Source organism: Amphibalanus amphitrite, unplaced genomic scaffold (assembly GCF_019059575.1).
Source record: "Amphibalanus amphitrite isolate SeventyFive unplaced genomic scaffold, NRLGWU_Aamphi_draft 001664F_arrow, whole genome shotgun sequence".
Classification (NCBI taxonomy): domain Eukaryota; kingdom Metazoa; phylum Arthropoda; class Thecostraca; order Balanomorpha; family Balanidae; genus Amphibalanus; species Amphibalanus amphitrite.
Window position 1 is genome coordinate 19,092 of NW_024883157.1, and position 21,319 is coordinate 40,410.

Below are 21,319 nucleotides of genomic sequence, written 5' to 3' on the forward strand. Positions count from 1 at the left end.
ACGCGAAGAGATAGAGAAGCGAAACTTTGCACACATCTTCCTGAATACCTAGCCGAGGTTGTGTCTAAATTTGGTGTCGATCCCATTTGAAATGACGTCACAGTGACGTCATAAGTGAAATTATAGATTTGCGACTCTCATATTCCTCACGATACATCAGATATATGGGACCGAATATAAAGGGTCGATTATTGGTCAGAAACTAGATGGAAGTGTAGTTAGATGTTTTAGGATGACAGCAGGTGCTGTCTAGTTCATTTACAGTTGAGTTTCATGCTCAGCGTCATCAGAAACGGTCCATATCGGAAAACGACAAAACTTTATGACGTCACTGTGACGTCATCTTAGGTACTACAAACACCAAACTTTCCTCAAACATTGCCTAGGTATTCATTTGAAGCTATGCCAAGTTTCACGTTCGTAGCTCATCAGGTTTCGGAGATATTTCACAAAGCGTAAAGGGGGGGGGGCAACTTTATGCCCCCCCCCCCAGCGGCTCGTGGGTTTGAGAGTTGTTCTGACGCGGCATAGATGAGGTTGTTCTTATTGGGACTCATGTATTTTGAAGCGTGACTTAAAGACAACACTCAATATCCATATCCAATAACCATACCCATGCCTAACTATCGCATCCAATAGTATATCGATGACGCTGCTATTCTTACCTTGTTTTTATGTTTTCCAGCGATCTCGCCTTCAACAACTTCAGAACGTTCCCGGAAGATGGCTTTCACGATCTGATATCACTTTATTCCTTGTAAGTATCGCAAACACTTCTTTAAAAGCGTAATTCCTTTACCTGCCGCATTCAGTCGCTGAGTCAGAATGTAAAATTGGGGAAATAAACAAGTGTTTTCTGCTTTTATCTAAAACTGGGAAAATAAACAACAGTGTTTTCTGCTTTTATCTAAAATTGGGAAAATAAACAACATTGTTTTCTGATTTTATCTAAAATTGGTAAAATAAACAACAGTGTTTTCTGATTTTATCTAAAATTGGGAAAATAAACAACAGTGTTTTCTGATTTTATCTAAAATTGGGGAAATAAACAACAGTGTTTTCTGATTTTATCTAAAATTGGGAAAATAAACAACAGTGCTTTCTGCTTTTATCCCTGTTTGCACCAGAATTCGTTTGCATGCATTTGTATGTAAATATACTGATTTTTCCGCAATGCATTAAGAGCCTAGATCGATCAGTGTTGGAAAAATTATCAACCACATTTCACCTATTTACATTGCTCTCAGGACGCCATGATCGGGTACAACTAAGTTCGTTCCATATATTGGGTTCCCATAGACACTGTTTTACTACGATATCATTTGTTAAGTATGTGCTCTATTGCAGGGACCTGAACGGCCTGACCATAGACAACATCAGCGAAACGATGTGGTCTCCTCTACACGAACTCAGCAAAATGTAAGCTATATAACACTCTGTGCAGTACACTCATACCAAGCCGGCCAATGGATGCAATGCCTTTCATGGATGCAATGCCGCAAAATATGTTAACTCGTTTATTCGTGTTCCTGAATTGCGTACTAATTGCGCTGTTTGCGGCATAACATAAAGTACAGATATGATTTTCATGAAGTTTCATAAGTGCTTTGTATTTTGCATATTTTACATGACAAGGAATTATCACTGATTTTGTGTGGTTGGCAGACGTTTTGCCCGATTCTCCGACTGTGCCTACACCCCGCGAGTGAAGAATTGCGAGCCACGAACAGACGGTACGTGCCCAAAGTCGACCGTGATCGGTACTCAGGCTTTGTACAGCAAAAAAAAAGGCGAGATCATCTCTTTAAACATCGTCTTTTGTTCATTCATCACAATAAAATCAAGCAAGCATCCTTACCTTACCGTTTATCCTTACCGCTTTAGTAGTGCCTCATCTATGTATGTGAATGAGCGCATTGATAACTTCTGGGCTATGTACCGGAAAGCTGTTTTCGGCTTCATGTCTCGTATCGGACAATCTCGCAATGGCATCATCGCATCCCAATTTCATGGGGATCTTCGCTTTTTGTCGTCAATTCGACAGACCTGGTCCACTGCACTGTTTGCATATAGCTGATTGTATATAGCATATAGCCGATCACTGATCAGTGATCTTTTACTTACATGTACCTTTTTTATTGGACCTCGAGTCTGCAAATATAGAAATCTCTCTCTCTCTCTCTCTCTCTCTCTCTCTCTCTCTCTCTCTCTCTCTCTCTCTCTCTCTCTCTCTCTCTCTCTCTCTCTCTCTCTCTCTCTCTCTCTCTCTCTCTCTCTCTCTCTCTCTCTCTCTCTCTCTCTCTCTCTCTCTCTCTCTCTCTCTCTCTCTCTCTCTCTCTCTCTCTCTCTCTCTCTCTCTCTCTCTCTTACGTTTTTGTGTTTTGTAAGCCCCACTAGACGTATGCTTCTCCTCTGACCTCCATAAACTCCCAAATTGTGATCCCTTGTCTTCCGCTTTGAGTTCACGACCAACTGAAGCTCTGTCCTCTGCGCCAGGCGTGTCCTCCATGGAGCACCTGCTGGACACCACTGTACACAAAGCCATGATCTGGCTGATAGCTCTGATGACCGTCACTGGAAACTTGGTGGTGCTGTGGGGCCGTGGATTCCAGAGAGCAGACGATAATAAAAACGTCAGCGTACTCATCTGTAACTTGGCAGGTTAGTGGATGGGGGGGGGAGAGGGAGGGAGAGAGAGGGAGAGAGATGGAAGGAGAGAGAGAGAGAGAGAGAGGAGAGAGAGAGAGAGAGAGAGAGAGAGAGAGAGAGAGAGAGGGGAGATAGAAATATATCCATAGAGGTGCTGCCTATGAGGTGGTTGCATGTGTTATAGACCGCGCAAACGGTAAATGTAGATTGACCCCATGTATAAACACTCAGTCTGCAGTTACCACCATTTTTTTCCCGACAGTGGCTGATCTGCTGATGGGAATCTATTTGTTCGTGCTGGCCTTCAAAGATCTCGAGTACCGGGGCGATTATAACGAGCACGCTGCTCACTGGAGAGACTCACCACTGTGCGTCATCAGCGGTGTGCTGGCTATGACGTCATCCGAGGTAAGCTGGCCGTGACGTCATTAGATGTGAGCTGCATGATCGGCCGCTGAGACTTCTGATCCAGTGCGGAGCAGTCAAGCTTTAGATATTTGTAGTTGTTTGGGAGTGTTGAGTTTCCGATCCTCTCTTCCCAGGCTGAAATGAAACAATATCAAACCAATAGCATTTTATGTCAATTACGGCTTTAATAATCTACCTAAACGCACACATCAGGCCTCATAGATATTTTATATGAGCTGTGTTGCATAGGATGATGCATCATTCGTCTTTATATCCTGGAAGGAACAGTTAGATGGTACGTCATTCATGCATTGTGTGACATTAATTAATCTTCAATAATGTATGTAAAGGCAATGAACATGATTATCTGGCAAACACTGCCTCAGTCTCGCGGAAAGCAATATTCAGCTGGGAAGCGAGCGGGGAGTGATTTCAACAGATTGACATCAGGCTGAATAGTGAATATCCCTTTGGAGTCTGTGGTGCCGCAATAACCATTATCACAGGATTGTCGTCGTCGTGTTATACTGCCCTAGTAAAATGGTTGGCACAATGTCAGGATGGGTTGAGGCAGGGCTCATTGCCAGAGACTTGCATCAGCAGCCACGATCTGGGAAAATATCAACATAATGATATCTTCAAATGTCTTTCAATTATACAAGATTATTTGGAATAAAACAACATACTGAAGGAAATGTCGGTACCTATGTCTGACGACTGAAATAATTAAATGAAACACATCAAATTGATGATAGGGTCCTTCATGTTCCCGCATTACAATTTGCTTGCGGGTTTCCCCAGGAATAGCGCGGCGAACGCGGCCCTTGATTTGTTTGCGTGGCGCACTGCGCTTCAGGACCAGATGAACTCAAGCCAGAACTATACAAAGCTTTGATAAAAAATGACAAATGCTTGAAGATACTGACAGGCTGCTACCAAGAAGTCCTCGAGAGAAGTGACACGCCATCAGAATGGAAGATATCAAGGACGAAAATGATACCAAAGACGTCTAAGCCAACTGCCAAAGACTTGAGACCAATTGCTTTAACGAATGTGTCATATAAGATCTACATGTCAATTCTAAAACAGCGACTAGAAGATCATCTAGAAAGCGCAGAGCAAAAGTTAGAGACACAAGCAGGGTTTACGAGAGGAGGAAGGATAGAGGACAACCTTTTCCTATTACAGTACTGTGTGGAAGAAAGCTTTAAAATGAAGGCACCTCTGATTGTTACTTCAATTGATTACAGCAAGGCGTTTGATTCCATCGATAGAGCTAGGATGGTAGAGGTGCTCATGAAATACAAGATTCACCCCAAAATGATTGATGCTGTGGCAGCCACATACCAAGGAGACAGAACCTGGATTGAACTAAATGAGAACATTAAGTTAGAGATTTTAGTAACAAGTGGTATACGGCAAGGGTGTACAGGATCAACTGCCTTCTTCAAGCTCATGACTTATATCATCACAAAAGTAATGGAGGCAACAGAAGCAGGGTTCAGAAGCTGCAAATTTACGCTGCCAATCCTATTCTTTGCTGACGACGGGCTCCTACTGAACCATTCTATTGAAGAAACAGAGACTAGCATCAGAAGACTGACAGCAATTAGCAAGGAGTGTGGACTAGACATAAACAAGAATAAGAGCAACATTATCACATTTAATCTGAAAGAACAGCACAGAAGCATAGAAGATATTGAAGTAAAAGAAAACATAAAATACTTAGGTCTGAAAGTAACAAATACAAGGGATGTGTTCAGAGGGCAGAAAAGAATCATGATTGAAAAGGCACAAAGAATGGCAAACATGACCTATTCAGTAATTTCAAAATCATGCAACAGACTGCTGATTGGTAAGACCTACTGGAAATCCCTAGCACTGCCATCAATACTGTACGGCTCCAGTGTCATGACAGTCACAGAGGAAGAGACCAAGAAGCTGCAAGTAATCGAAAATGGTGTCTACAGACAGATCTTGGGGGCTCCAAAATATGCACCAAATGCTGCATTGAGAGGAGAAATTGGAGCATCTCTGATGACAACAAGGATTAAAACTGGAAGACTTCAGTACATGAGAAGCATATTGCAAGGAAAAAATCAACTACTCAAAGAGGTGTTAACAGAAATGATGGACGAGGGCAAGAACAAATGGATAAAGGTAACCTATTCCATTATTAAGGAAGTCGGACTCAAAGTAAAGGATTTGTATCAGATAAGCAAACAAGACCTTAAAACACACATGCAAAAATGGGATGGAAAGAAATGGAAGGAGGAATTGTTAACTAAAACTACTCTGTCCCTGTATATTGTCTGGAAAAAGGAGATGAAGGAAGTAACGTTTATTGACAACCAGCAAGCATCAACAATATTTTTCCAGGCAAGAGCTAACTGTCTTCCTCTAAATGAGCGCAAGAGATACAAGAAAGAGGACACAAGATGTATGATGTGCAATGCAGAAAATGAAGACCTCGCCCACTTTATATTGAATTGCCCAGCCTACGAAGAAGAAAGAAAAGAATCAATGCATCTTCAGAAACCCTATGCAAAGGATATTTTAGGGATATTTCTGTTTGAGGAGGAAGATATCGAAGAAAAGAAAGAAGTATTGCTTAAGCTGTGGAAGAAAAGAAGACTGCTGGAAATAAAACAAAGTTCTCCATCCTAGTTGACCTTCATCCTCCCAACACCCAATCCTGTCCCCTAGTGAGAATCCTAGCCACACAAACCAACCATAACAATGCAACCCATCGATCAAAGTAAAAGTTAAAGATTAAGAAATCAAGGAGGTGCCGATACAAAGGCTAAACCTCCGAAAACCATCGCATCGCATCGCATCGCTTCGTGGCCAGTGATTCGGCGCTGAGATATCCGACACGTGGGCTATGCCAAAGGAAGGAGAGAGTAGGTGACAGAATAGATGATATTTATGATTATGTTATTATCCAAATGGTTTGCCAATATGTTACTGATAATCTGTGCTTTATATGAATGAGCGTCATATTTGTATCAATTATCGTTTTTATGGACTGATTGTTATTTATGTGTATTTTTCAGTTATTACGTACATCAAAGAGGCGACAATAGATAAATCCTATCAAACGAATCTTTTGCTTGCCGTAACAGTAATAATCTTTCCAGTTATGGCACAATGAATTCCTCTCTGGCCCAATGAGACAAAGCCGTACCAGAGTTTCCCTCCAGTGTAGTTAATTGCTTGAGTTTTGAGGTGTGTTTTTAACTAACAGTGTACCTACCCATGATTGATCCTGTTTTCTTATGTTGTAGTTGGCACTAACTGTGGCACATGACTAACATGAACTGGTAGTGTAGATTTAGAACAGAAATTTGTTGAATCCTACCTACCTCGTCATTCCAATTACCTGCACACCATGGATCATGTATTACAACAATCACGAATGCCGGTTGGCCCTGGTGATGTTAAATCTGGTTCACACATCATGCACACATCAGTATCGCACATACACACAAGTACATACACACAAGTACATACCTACTCACATGTACTTGAGGATCCGACTGATGATCAAGAGCGTGTTGTCACAAGGCCCGCCCAGGCACTGAAAATGACTGAGAAGGGTTACCAGTACCAAAAGGAGTTGAAGCTGAAAATGTTCAGACAAATGCTGATCAAGCTGGAGAAAGACGGAAAGATGCTTCTGGATGATCTGACATCTGAAGATGATGAAGACAGGATGCAGCAAACAGTTGCAAAGATCTCCAGATGGCAGCACACTTACATTATACTGAAACAGACAGATGGTGACCTGCGTACTCTTCTGGGAGGAGATTATGATGAGCACAGGACAACGTATGAGCAGAAACTGATGGAGTTGGAGGTCATGAGAGCAACAATTGAATCTCTGACACCAGCCCAAGGAGAGGATGTCAACCAAAAGAAGGCAAAGGATCAAGATGAATGTTCATCTGCGAAGAGCGGGTCATCAAGATCAGGAATGTCAATGAGAGCCCAGCTGTACATGTTGAAAGTAAAAGAAAGCCAAAGCACAGTGGAGCTCAAGACAAGAGCAGCTGCTCTTGAGGAGAAGTGCCAGCTGGAAAGAGAAATGAAAATGATGGAAACCCAAATGCAAGAACTGAAGTGGAAAGAAGAACGACACAAACTGAACACTGAACTGAAGATTCAGCAAGCAAAGACAGAAGTGATTGAGAATATGGAAAGGGAAATTGACACATCATTTCTGACACCACAAGAAGCTGGAGATGGTAGCCTGCAGACAAGGAAGGTGAACCAGGTCAGTACGGGAGAATGTACTACTGATTGTCATGAAGCAAACACAGACATGACAAACTGTGCCAACCCGCAGCTGACCGCAGTTGAACCATCTCAACCCCCAGGTCCTGAGCCAGCAACTGGACCAGTGACTGTCTGTGTTGACTGAGCTTCTTTCTCAGCAGGCTCAGAGAGATCGTCTGCCTCAGATTGAGCCAAGCGTCTTCAGAGGCGACCACACGACGTTCCACATGTGGCTGAAGGCTTTCGAAGCCTACATTGAGGCCAGATGCTCGTCACCAAGTGAACGACTCCACTACTTGGGGCACTACACTGCTGGAGATGCTCGGAACTCCATTCTCGGGTTCCTACAGCTGAGCTCAGAGGACGCATACATGCAGGCCAAGAAACGACTGACAGACCGATATGGCAATGCCTTCATCACTGCCAATGAGTTCAAGAAGAGGTTGTACAAGTGGCCAGAGGTGAAGGTAGGAGACAGTAAGTCACTCACTGAACTGGCTGACTTTCTTGAACAGTGTTTGATGGTTTCAAACTCCATGCAAGAGCTGAAGATGTTTGAAGGCATGCATGAGATTGACATGGTCATCAGAAAACTGCCAAGGTACATGAGTGACAGTTGGAGACGGGTGGTGGACAGGTGGATACACGAACCTGAAGATGGTGCCATGCCTCAGTATCCTCCCTTCTCACAGTTCGTCTCTTTCATGAGTAAGGAGGCAAGAGTCTCTTCTGGTCCTGTGACGTCACGGAATCGAGAAGAAGACGGGAAGAGACCACCGACAAAGAAGGAAAGAAACACACATGTGCTTCTTACATCTGTGCCAGTGAATCAGAGACAGGAAAACCTGCAGCTTCAGCAGCAGTACTGCGTCATCTGTAAGGACGATCACTCCATGGATCAGTGTGCAGCATTCATGAAGATGTCATTGAAGGAGCGGCAGGAGTTCGTTCGGCAACGAGGACTGTGTGGAGGCTGTCTAAGACGAGGCCACAGGTGGAAAGAGTGCAGGAGGAAGCAGCAGTGCGAGAAGTGCAAAAGACTGCACCCTACTCTACTGCACGATGAGAGCCTTCTGAAGCACAGCAGGACGGCTTCTGCTTCAACAGGAACCCAGACGACGGCCACGTCGCTCCATGTCACCTCCAGTGACACGAGAAGTGTGAGGCTGAAGTGCACACACTCAATGCTGGTGCCCGTCCAGCTTGAGCATCGAGACTGTCCAACCAGCAAAGAGATCGTGTACGCGCTGTTGGACCCACAGTCCGACACCTGTTTCGTGAAGGATTCTGTGTTGCAGAGAATGGGTGTGCATGGTGAAGAAGTGGCTCTGGAAGTGAACACGATGACCGGGAAGACTGTCTCCAAAAGTCAAGTCATCAGGGGCTTCACCATCCGAGATCTCTCTGGAAGCCAGAAGATAGAGTTGCCTCCCACATACTCAAAGGAAGACATCCCAGCCGAACGTCAGCTCATTCCACGACGTGAGACTACAGCCGAGTGGACACATCTACGTGAAGTCTCCCGAGAGCTGCCAGAGTATCGTCCCGAGGCTGAGATCGGTATCCTCATTGGTGTCAACTGCTCGAAGGCCCTGAAACCCCTTGAAGTGATCACAGGTGGAGACGACGAGCCGTGGGCGATTCGTACGAGCCTAGGCTGGAGTGTGGTTGGCTACATGGGAGAGGCCGAGGAAATTGACGGACAAGAAGACTCTGCGTGCCTCTTTATCTCGACAGAAGCAGGCCCAAAGAGGATTCAACACTACGCGTTCAGAGTGAGAGCCAGAGAACTACATCCAGAGCAAGTCGCTAGAATGTTCGACTCTGACTTTGACCCACAGAGAGACAAGGGCAAAGCGATGTCTCAAGACGACAAGCAGTTCCTGAGGATAATGGAAGACGGTATGCACCAGCTCGCAGATGGTCGTTTTGAGGCTCCACTTCCGCTGCGTGAGCCAAACACCAAACTGCCGAACAACATTGAACAAGCTCAGGGCCGTCTGCAGTCCCTAAGCAGGAAGTTCAAGAAGGATTCCGACTACAAGAACCTGTATGTCAGAGCTATGGAAGAGATGCTGGCCAAAGGGTACGCCGAGCCCGTCCCTGATGAAGAAATCGAGGCCAGCAATGGACGTGTGTGGTACGTTCCCCACCATGGCGTCATCGAAAGGAAGAAAAACAAGGTCAGAGTGGTATTCGACTGCAGTACCGAGTACCGTGGACGATGCCTCAATCGGGAACTGTTGCAGGGACCTGACTTCTCCAACAACCTGGTAGGCATTCTGACGCGGTTCAGAAAGGAGAAGATCGCGCTGACATGTGACATTGAGGCGATGTTCAACCGAGTCGTGGTGACACCGCCGGACAGAAACCTGCTGAGATTCTTGTGGTGGCCGGGAGGTGACGTGGAAGAGGAGCCTGTCTTGTACAGAATGACCACGCATCTCTTCGGAGCCATCTCGTCGCCTGCGTGTGCCATGCACGCTCTGAACCTGACAGCAGAGCTGTACGCGTCGAGACACGGAGAGGAAGCAGCCGCCTTCGTGAAACGCGACTTCTATGTCGATGATGGGCTAGCTTCAACGCCTCGAGCAAGTACAGCCATCTCGCTCATCGAGAACACGACGAAACTCTGCGCTGAAGGCGGATTTAAGCTTGGAAAGTTCGCCAGCAATGACTCTGCAGTTCTGGGAACCATCCCGATCTACTCCAGGTCCAAGACGCTGCAGAATGTGGACCTCTTGAAGCACAAGACTGAGCTCTGTGAGCAGGCACTAGGAGTAAGGTGGGATCTGTTCTCTGATACGATCCTGTTCAACATCGACATCCCTGAAAAACCACTGACCAGGCGAGGCATACTTTCAGGTGTCAGCTCTGTTTTCGATCCGCTGGGGCTGATCTCGCCGATCACGCTTCGTGGAAAGATGATCATCAAGGAGCTGTGTGGCCAAGACTGCACATGGGACGACCCAGTTCCCGAGGAGCTGGGCCTTGAATGGCTTACCTGGAGGAAGGAGCTGCTGAACCTCTCGGCTCTGAGGCTCCCGAGGCAGTATGGAGCCAACATGCGACCGAGCAGCGGCACGACTAGATACGAGTTGCATCACTTTTCCGACGCCTCCATATGTGGATATGGTGCATGCAGCTACCTACGAGCTATCCGAGACGATGAGGTAACCTGCGACCTGGTGATGGCCAAGTCGAGAGTGACGCCGAAGAAAGTCATCACTGTCCCTCGCCTGGAGCTCGCGGCGGCAGTGCTGGCTGCTGAGCTCGGTGAGTTCCTGGGACACGAACTTGGCATCCCTGCGTTGGAACAGCACTACTGGTGCGATAGCCGAGTTGTACTGGGATATATACGGAACAGTTCTCGAAGGTTTCACGTATATGTTGCTAACCGTGTGCAGCTGATCAACAACCACACGACCCCCGATCAGTGGCACTTCATCTCTTCAGCTGAGAACCCTGCTGATGTGACTTCTCGCGGCAGTTGTGTGCGAGAACTTGTTGACAATCATCTCTGGTGGCATGGACCAGCATTCCTCTCCCTCTCAACAGATCTACCGCTGGTGGACAACGAAGAAGTGGTAGATGAGCGAGACCCAGAGGTGAAGAAAGCAGCTTCACTAATGACGAAGAGCAGCGCACCCGCAGCAGTGTATCCTACTCTGCTGGAACGACTGGAGCGATTTTCCTCGTGGTTCACCGCGAAGAAAGCAGTGGCAAACTGCTTGCGGTACATGAGGAAGCTGCAAGAAGCGAGCAAGAAGCGTCGTGCTGACAACAGTGAAGGAACTCGGACGCAGGATGAACTGCAAGTACAAGACCTCAAGGAGGCTGAAGTAATCATCTTGAGGTCGCTGCAGAAAGAGACATTCAAGAAAGAGATGGTTCTTGTACGAGAGCAGTGTCACAATGGAAGTGAAACACTCGAGAAGTCGAAGGACAACACGGAAGATGATTTGTCCAGCTTTCAGCTGAAAGAACAGAAGAAGAACAGCTCACTGAGAAAACTGGACCCGGTTATGAGACACAATGGACTCCTCTGTGTTGGAGGTAGGATCAGGCGGGCCAGCTTGCCTCAAGAGGTCACAAACCCGGTGATCTTGCCCAAGAGCAGTCATGTGACGACTCTCATCATTCGTCAGTGTCATGAGCAGACAGGCCACTCTGGAAGAGAAATGACGCTGGGTGAGATCAGACAGCAAGGCTACTGGGTCATACACGGACGATCAGCGGTCTCGAGCTACGTTCTGCGCTGCGTGCTCTGCAGAAGGCTGCGTGGCTCAACCTGTGGACAAAAGATGGCTGATCTCCCGTCCGAACGGCTGGAGCCGTCCGCTCCCTTCACGTTTTGTGGTGTGGACTGTTTCGGCCCCTTCTTTGTGAAGGAGCGTCGAAGTGAGGTGAAACGGTGGGGACTTATCTTCACCTGCCTGAGTTCTAGAGCGGTGCATCTGGAGACGCTCAACTCTATGTCAACCGACTCATTTCTCAATGCGTACAGGAGATTTGTTTGTAGAAGGGGACCTGTACAGCGACTATACTGCGACAACGGCAGCAACTTTGTCGGTGGACAGAGCGCTTTGAAAGCTGCACTGAAGGAGATGAAATCAGAGGTCACAGAAGCTTTGCTGAAGGACCAGTGTGATTGGATCGAGTTCTCATTCAATCCCCCTCATGCCAGTCATATGGGCGGGATATGGGAGAGAATGATCCGCTGTGCCAGATCAGCACTGACCAGCCTTCTGGTCACCAACGGACAGCAGCTGGACGACGAGCTGCTTCGGACCATGATGTGTGAGGTAGAGGACATAGTCAATAGCCGTCCCATCTCTGTAGTTGATATGTCTGACACTAACAAACTCGAACCTCTCAGCCCCAGACTCCTCCTTACACAGAAAAGTAGAATAGTTCTTCCCTTTCCTGGTAGGTTCTCTTGGCTCAGGCCCGGGTGACCTACGCCCGGGTGGCCTACGCCCGGCTGACCTACGCCCGAATTGCCTACTCCATCGAATGTCTACGCCCGGGTGACCTACGCCCGGCTGACCTACGCCCGAATCGCCTACTTCATCGAATGTCTACGCCCGGGTGACCTACGCCCGGCTGACCTACGCCCGAATCGCCTACCCCATCGAATGTCTACGCCCGGGTGACCTACGCCCGGCTAACCTACGCCCGAATCGCCTACTCCATCGAATGTCTACGCCCGGCTGACCTACGCCCGGCTGACCTACGCCCGAATCGCCTACTCCATCGAATGTCTACGCCCGGCTGACCTACGCCCGGCTGACCTACGCCCGAATAGCCTACTCCATCGAATGTCTACGCCCGGCTGACCTACGCCCGGCTAACCTACGCCCGAATCGCCTACTCCATCGAATGTCTACGCCCGGCTGACCTACGCCCGGCTGACCTACTCCATCGAATGTCTACTGCTCCCCTCCTGTCCGATTAAAGAGTGAAGATTTCGCATACCAAAGTGACCCTTCCGGGGGAACCGGCACCCGCAAGTCAGGTAACAATGGGAAGGGTCGGAGGGACCGACCGCCGCGCCGCATGGTGACAGGTGATTCCCGGGACGTCCGAGCGTCGCCTTTCAGACGCATCGCCGCCTCCCCCCCCCGCCGCGCCGTGCCGCGCCGCACAAAGCAGACGGACCCTGTCGCGGAGCGAACTACCCGACCAGGCTGTCATCATCGGCGGAGAGCCTGAACTGCTTTTTTTTTTAATCGTTGAGCTGATCAAGCTTGAGTAGCCATGCTTGCGTATTTCACGCTTCAGCCCTGCTGTGAGCCATGTTTTATGATTTCTCATTTCAGATCTTAACAATGATCTTAGGTAGGAAGAACCGTGAGAAACGCCCCTCCCCCTTAGCCCTCGCCGGTATAAGGGGGGGGGGGGTCGAACAGCCCCCTCTCGGTTTTCGATAATAACTCGTGTAAAAACTCGCTGATCGCGACGGAACTTTCATTACCATCGCGTTCATCAATTTTACACCTACCCTAACAATTTCATGACCCTGACGCAAATGACCTTTGACCTGTGACCTTTTTTTCGAGACCATGTTTGGCCGGAATCGCGATTTGGCGTATATGTCGTCTCCTCTTAGCCGCGCGTTTGCACTCTTTTCGTGGTTTCAAGCGTTCAAACATGTGATATGATATTGCTCCTATGCGTTAGGGTGGGTGTCTAGTTCACTTGAAGCTCAGGACAGGTCACTGACCTTAAATAAGCTCGGTTAAATTTTACATGTTTCTAGGCTAGTTTTTTTTTAGCTTAATTCGAATTTAGCAACCATATGAGCATTTACGAAGTAGTTTTGGTGCCATCGTAACATGTTACGAAGCTGTCAGAGGCGGTTGACACCTACTACGAATACCCGGCAAAACCACTACTGGTTGACCTGAACTGACCTGACCCGACCTGGCCTAAAAGCATGAAGACATCATCTGTGATAAAAACTAACATGATATTCGTGATCAGAACCCCGAATAACCTCGTAGCAGCCACACTTTACGACCCAACTGGTCTCGATTTTTCCGACTTTTGGGCCAATGACCTGGCTTGAAAGGTCAACCAATGACCTAGGACCTTAAAATTGGGTATCATCGGCTTCCTCTTGTCACGGGAAACACGCTCGTTTTTTCGCGAAGCTCTAGCTCCATCAGGGGTGAGACGGCAAGGGGGGTCCAACGGACTTTCCCCGCCCTTATACGTTTGCGGCTGTCAAAACACCAATACTGGCGAGGGAAGTGTGTCACCGCTAGACTAGTTATTTGACCATATACTATTAGGTATTTATCTATATTTATTTATTTACGATCTCAAGCCTCCACGTGGTAGGTTTTAAAGCTTACGTCATTGCACAGTATGTCTTAAAAGTACCGCGCAAAGTAACAGTGGATCCATCAAGCCTGACCGAGGAAGGACTGCTAGTCACCGAAACAATGGATATCCTCGTCCATTCCCCAGGTCAATTGGTTCGGTGACTTTCAAATTATAGCAGGCCCTTCCTCGGTCAGGGTTGATGGATCCACCGTCACTTTGCGCGGTACTTTTAACCCTCGCCCTGGCAGGGCATTTTTCATAACACGGCCTGGCAGGGCGGGGGGGTCGATGCGACCCCCCTCGCGATTGGCTCCTATGGCACCTAGAAACACCAAATTTGGTAGGTAGGTGGGCCCCCTAGATTTCTCACCCCTGTGCAAATTTGGCTGCTCTAGGTCAATATTTAGGGAGTTTTTGGGGGATATAAATGTAAAAATTTCGCTAAAATAGGTCAAATGTTTTTCGCTTATAACTTTTGATCATAGATAGAGCAAAAAGAAAAGCAGACTGTACATAGGTACATTGGAGTGTTATGCATACATACATAGGTACAAACCATGGTCACAAGTTCATCGGTGCAAAACTCACAGCCTATATAACGCACTATGCCATATACTATTTTAAAGACCTTATCTTTCAACCATTCAACAAAATAATGCATAAAGCACTGGTATGCTGCATTCCAGCGTGATTGAGCTTTTCCAAGGCATTTCAAAACGGGGTGTTTTATCCAGAATTGGAGGATCAAAAGCATGCGAAAGCATGTAGTATTACGGGTATGGTAAGACGCTATACTTTGGTTGTCACCTGATTATGAGTTTCGTTTGCATAGAAAATGCATTTAACCCTCGCCGGCCGATGGGGGGACGGCGGGTGCCGCCCCCCCCCCCGCCCTAGGGTTTTTTCCGCGATAGCTCCTAACACACTGGCGATAGAAAGCTGAAACTTGGCATACCTAACCTTTGATTCAAGCCGGACCTTTTGACACCAACGGCATTTTCGAGTCAGGTCAGGTCACTGACCTATGACGTTATAAGTGAACCTCTGCACGGTCTTCAGATGTCGCAACTTCACAACGCCCTCCCAGAGGAAACTCACAGGGAAATGAAACTTGCAGGATCAAGTATCCATAACGAGTCTCACAACTTGTATATCTCGGATTTTTCGGAAAGGTCATATGAGGTCAGGTCATTTTCGTGACCTCACCATTAAAAGTCAATGGGGAAAAATGAAAACTGCTATTCTGGCGCCGGGAACGATCTCCAACTATCTCAAGCACACAGAATCGTGATTTGATGTACTCCTTGCAAGGTTACATGCGTCACTTTTGCAATGTTGACCTTGCGTGACGTCATTTACAACGTCATCAAGGTCATTTTAGTTTTTCGTCAATCACTCCCGATCAAATTGAGCTAGCGAGCCAGGAAAGCTACCAATGAACTCAGGAAGACCTGCCGAATCGAATGATATGCGACATGACCTCTTTCGACCAACTTCGTGACCTGGGGGCGCTAATTTTACACCTATCCTTAAAATTTCATGACCCTGACCCTAATGGCCTTTGACCTGTGACCTACTACTTTCGAGACCATGTTTGGCCGGAATCGCGATTCAGCGCATGTCGGCTCGCATCAGCCGCGTGTTTGCAGTCTTTTCGTGGTTTCAAGCGTTCAAACATGGGATATGATGTTGCTCCCATGCATTAGGGTGGGTGTCAAGATCACCGGGAGGTCAGGTCAGGTCATTGACCTTTGATGACCTCGGTTTTCTTTTTTGGAGTTTTACATGTCTCTAGGCTAGTTTTTGGATCTGAATTCGAATTTAGCAACCATTTGAACATTTACGAAGTAATTTTGGTGCATTCGTAACATGTTACGAAGCTGTCAGAGGCGGTTGCCACCTACTACGAATACCCGGCAAAACCCTTACTGGTTGACCTGACCTGACCTGACCTGACCCGACCTGGCCTAAATGCATGAAGACATTATCTATGATCATTATTAACCCTCGCCCGCACATGGGGGGGTTGCCACCCCCCCCCCCCAGGTAGTCTTTCTGCTCTGCACTCAACATTTTTAGAGCTAGAGAGCTGATTTTTGGTATAGCTGCTCGTCTATCCTTTCTTGATGTCCACTGAAAGTTTCAAGTTTCTGTGATTTTTGGTTTCGGAGATATGACCTTGTTTGTCAGGTCATGTCATGACCCAAATGGCCAATTCTCAACATCTTGCGTTTGCCATGGGCCTTGTGAGCTTTTGACACCTTGATTTCGGCCTTTTTTGCCAGTCTTACCTCCCACCTATCATGGAACATGTTGTTCGACGATGTACAGGGGTCAAGGTCAGGGTCAAGGTCAACCTAGGTCATCTAAGATAATTGCGTTTTAGGCAAGCTGAATTTACTTTTTGTGAAGTTTTTTGCCTGCATTTTTGGTAAAAGCTTCTCAGATCATGATTTCATGTAATATGGACACAAAAACAATCGGTGCACACATCAGTATACACACAGACACACACAGACATACAAACACATATAACTGACCTTGACCTAACTTGACCTGAAATGACCTCAACAGCAAAAATCTGGTCGGGTAGTGTGACAAAGAGGTTTTAGCTGGCTTGGCACCAGAAAACGGCATCGTCATCGGTATATGATAAGCAGCGCACTTGATATCCAACGGTGACCCAAAACAGCAACATTTTTTAGTTTGACCTGACCTGGAAGGTCAATGACTGACCTGAGAAGGTAAAATCGGGTATCATTGGATTTGTCTCTTCCCAAAGAATCTTTTTGGTCTTTACCGCTAAGCTCTATCTCCAACAGGAACGAAACGGCGCGGGGGGTGGCAATTCAATTCAATTCATGTATTTAGCAACTTTCCACTTTACAGTGGCTGTTTAAAAGTCACACGTCTTGTGAATAAAAAGGTGGGACATAAAACGAGATAATATAAAAGATGACATGAAAAAAACACACACACACACACAACATCACCACCACTAGGGTCAGAGGTCAATCGGCCAACCAGACACATCCGTATCATCGCCTCACATCATAGGGGAAGTTGGGGGAACGCCGAATACTTTTTTTTTCTGACGCCCGTAGCACGCAAGGTAGACAACTTAAGCTATTCTTGTTGGCGTCATTCGAGAGGCCAGTCTTTTGCCTTTCAAACATACCAGGCGCATTTGATGAATTCGCATACCGTTAAGCGCACTAACTAAAAATATCAAAGAAGTGACTTTTTCGGCGTTGCCCCGGACTGCGGGGAAAGCCGAAAATGGGAGAAATGATCTACGGGGAATGCCGACATTGATGTTTTGCCACTTTATCTCAAACTTTATCCAGAATTTATCAAAGCTGACACGCGTTTTAAGAGCTTGAGGACGCTTGGTGCACACTGGAAGTTATAATTGTGTGATATAATAAGAAAATGCCAGGTAAATAATTCCTTATAGGTAACAGGCCGTTGTGTCGGTTGAAAGTGTAATTTGTGTGACTAAAAATTCGCGTTGCTATTCTACAGCAGTAAAGTCCACGTAGCGTGCTTTAACGTGCGTAATTGCACGTTTTCGGCATTACCCCAGCCAGCCATACTTTCATTTGCAGACCCATAACTTTTCAACGTGCCGTATAAATTTCAAATAGGCAGCACACTTATGCAAAGACATGCTGAAGATTACTTGACCGAATTGGCCAGACAAACGGTAGCATAATGAGTAAGAAATGCAGCTTCAAAGGCGCATGTAGTACAAGGAACGCGTACCTTGAAAACGCTTTTGGCGCCCTCACAGCCGAAGTATTCCGAATGACGACTCGTAACAAACATGCGATAATTGTAGTCACTTAACCCTATTCCTGGCGGGCTCCGCCGGGACAAGAAACTGGCGGGGGGGGGGGGCCGATTCGGCCCCCCCCCTGAGATCTCGAGAACGAAGCAAGATAGCGACAAGCGGTAAACGGCATCGGATACGCACGGTCAAGATCTACAATTTTCACCAAGGTCATTTTCAGGTCAGGTCAAAGATGACGTCACAGGGGTCGAAAAAGTCAAAATGGCAGCGCTGGATATGGAGAGAGTTTTTCTCGAATAACTTTCGAATTAGTCAAGATAGGAACAAACTAAGGGCAGCATCGTGATCCTCTCGTCAATCCGCATCGAATGATATATATGTTGACCTCGAAAGGTCAAGGTCAAAGGTTGACCTCAGGTCACGTGACCTCGAGGTCATCATGTATATCATTCGATGCGTCTTGACGAGCTGAACACAATGAGACCATCCACGCGTCTGTATCTTGTTCCTGTACGGAGTTATTGGCCAAAAACCTTTGGTGACCTTTGATGACGTCACGTGACCTCACAGCTGCCCAACAGCGAAACAGACCTCAAGGTAGTGAAGGTTGATCGTATATGAAGTCATGTATGTTATATGGGGCCATTCCGACCCGTTTTAGTGGTAAAAACAGGGAGTTGATTTTTCCCCCATTGACTTATAATGGGGAGGTCGCGAAACTGACCTGACCTTAGGTCACCGATATCAAAATTCCAAGACATACAAATTGCACATACTGGTACCCTAACTAAAACCTGAAGAGAAGAAATTGATCGGTCAAAAACTCTAGCTCTGGCGTGATTGCAAACTTTTCTGAGGTAGGGTCACCAAACCGCCTCTGGTGACCTGACCTGAGGTCAAATCAACTCAAAATTTTCAGACATGTTGCGTAGAAGCCTTTTAGGAAAAGTCAGAAAATTTGAGCTTCCTAGCTCAACGCGTTTGGGAGAAATAACCAAAAAACCTCAGGGGGGGCTCCTGAGGCCCCCCCCCCCGCCAGGAATAGGGTTAAGCTTCAGAGCATCACTGACAGGTGGCATCCATGTCTTACGGTTTTCGAAATATCTCGAATTTCGGCTTTGCCCCAACTCCGGCATTGCCCCAACTTCCCCTATCATCGTCTAGAAGAAAATATTTAAGACGGCGCTTGAACTGATAGATATGCTGGGCATTACGTACATCGGGTGGGAGGTGGTTGTACAAATCAGCTGCTCTAAAACTAAATCGGCGGACTCCTGAGGTGCTTACAGCATGTGAGCGCCTTAGCTGGTGAGATTGTCTCGTATCATAGCCATGGTCAGCAGTAGTCAGCATCGCGGCTATATCACCTGGCTGACCCGTGAACATGACTCTCTTCAGCAGGCAGAGAGTGTGATAGCAGACCAGTTGATCAGCCCTAAGCCAACAAAGGTCCTTTACGACATCAGATATGTGATCGTACTTCCTCCTTCCGCTCACAATCCGCGCACAAAAATTGATCAACTTTTGCACTCGGTGGAGCTGCGTTACACCGCAAGTGCCATACAGTGCGATGCAATATCTGATAGAGGAGAGCACAAGTGCACTGACGATACGAACCAACGTCTCTTTGGGAAGTACATGTTTGGCATGAGACAGGGCGATCAGTATACCTGTTGACCTCGCTACAAGCTGATCGACGTGCGGTTCGAAGGTAAGGTGTCTATCCATCACCACGCCAAGGTTCTTTACTGTGGGACTCTCAGTAATGACAGCTGAGCCGGGAGGCACATGGCAACCACCCCCCCCCCCCATGTGCGTTCTAGGATGGGAAAATGGCATGTGCGGGCGAGGGTTAACATGATATTCGTGATCATCACCCCGAAAAAAGAAACCTATAGCAGCCACCTTTACGACGTTCTAACATGTCCCGCTTTTCCCGACTTTTGGCCTTTGACCTAACCTGGAAGGTTAACCGATGACCAAGGACCTTAAAATTGGGTATCATCGGCTTTCTCTCGTCACGGGCAGCACGCTCGTTTTTTTTCTGCGGAGGTCTAGCTTGATAAGGGGCGAAACGGCAAGGGGGGCAACAGACTCCTGCCCCCTATACGTTCGTGGCTGGAAAAACACCAATACGGGCGAGGGATAAGAGTGTGTCCTTTAATAACCCGCGCCCTGATGGGGGGCCATTTTGGCCCCCACCCTGTGGTTTTTCTTAAATAGTGAGAAAATGGCGGCACGCAGCGCAGCCAAATTTTGGGTACCTTACCGGGCATCAATTCGACACCTTCACACAAAATTTCAAGTCACAGGTCACCTCAGGTCAGGAGTTATTGAGGTCAAACTGAGGTCATGTTCGAGTAAAAATGAGCAAAAAACATGACATCTTGAAACGCTCACCAATTCTACAGTTAATAAGCAATTTTAAAGTTCTTTATGTGGTTGTGTAGAGAAAAGACGGCGCTACAAAACTGCTATCTCGGAATTTCAAAATTTTGGAATTTTGACCCCCAAAAATAAAAAAATGATTTTTTTTAGAAAAACTCAAAAAATTTCCAAAAATTTTTCGAATTTCGAAAAAAACCGGAATATATGTGATAGTCCCTGCGCTCTTCGATATACATACCAAATTTAAGATCGATACCTCTTTTTTTGGCCAAGTTATAGCGAAAAAACTGTTAAAAATTGATGACGTCAAATTTTTGAACTCAATTTTTAGCAATTCTAGACCTTCTAGCGCAAAAAAGAGACCACCATTGAACTCCCCGTGACGAGCTGCATCGAATCGGTACCCATTTTATGCAAAAATATCAACTTTGAAATTTGACCTAATTTGACCTGACCTTGATCTGACCTTGACTTGACCTTGACCAAAACGTGACCTAAGCTGGCCTTAAAGTCTGCCTGATCCACATAATCGCATTTGTCATGTAAAATGGACCATGAAACATGTATCACACGACACTTTCATATTGTGACCCCCAGTGACCTGACCTCTGTGACCTGACCTGGTATCAGTGACCTCAAATAGCAAAATATGTGTTTGAAGAACATTTCCCCATCGATGATTGTCAATGAAATGCATTTTACTCGATTTTACAACGCATTTCTTGAAATGCCTGTAAACGGTGAAAATTCGACCTTTGACCTGACCTGTGACGTCATCGGTTTGTACGAGGTCAATGAAATTAGGTCACAAGGTAGTTCCCCGTTGGGGCTATCCAACGCCGTTTACCGCTTGTCGCTATGTTGCGTGGTTCTCGAGATCTTAGGGGGGCCAAAATGCCCCCCCCCCCATCAGAACGCGTTGCTAGGCAGACCCCATCAGGGCGCGGGTTAACACAAAAGCTATTGTGTATT

At 46.7% G+C, this 21,319-nt stretch overlaps 1 protein-coding gene across 1 annotated transcript in view; it reads left to right on the forward strand.

Annotated features, from left to right (window-relative positions):
- Positions 1–21,319, forward strand: part of LOC122374502 (relaxin receptor 2-like) — a gene marked incomplete at its 5' end in the record, with an annotated part of 73,059 nt that overhangs the window by 16,898 nt on the left and 34,842 nt on the right. Inside the window, 5 exons of the mRNA XM_043353298.1 lie at positions 686–757; positions 1,348–1,419; positions 1,666–1,733; positions 2,497–2,661; positions 2,912–3,057. Coding sequence (XP_043209233.1) covers positions 686–757; positions 1,348–1,419; positions 1,666–1,733; positions 2,497–2,661; positions 2,912–3,057 — 523 coding nt within the window. The remainder of the gene's footprint in view (positions 1–685; positions 758–1,347; positions 1,420–1,665; positions 1,734–2,496; positions 2,662–2,911; positions 3,058–21,319) is intronic.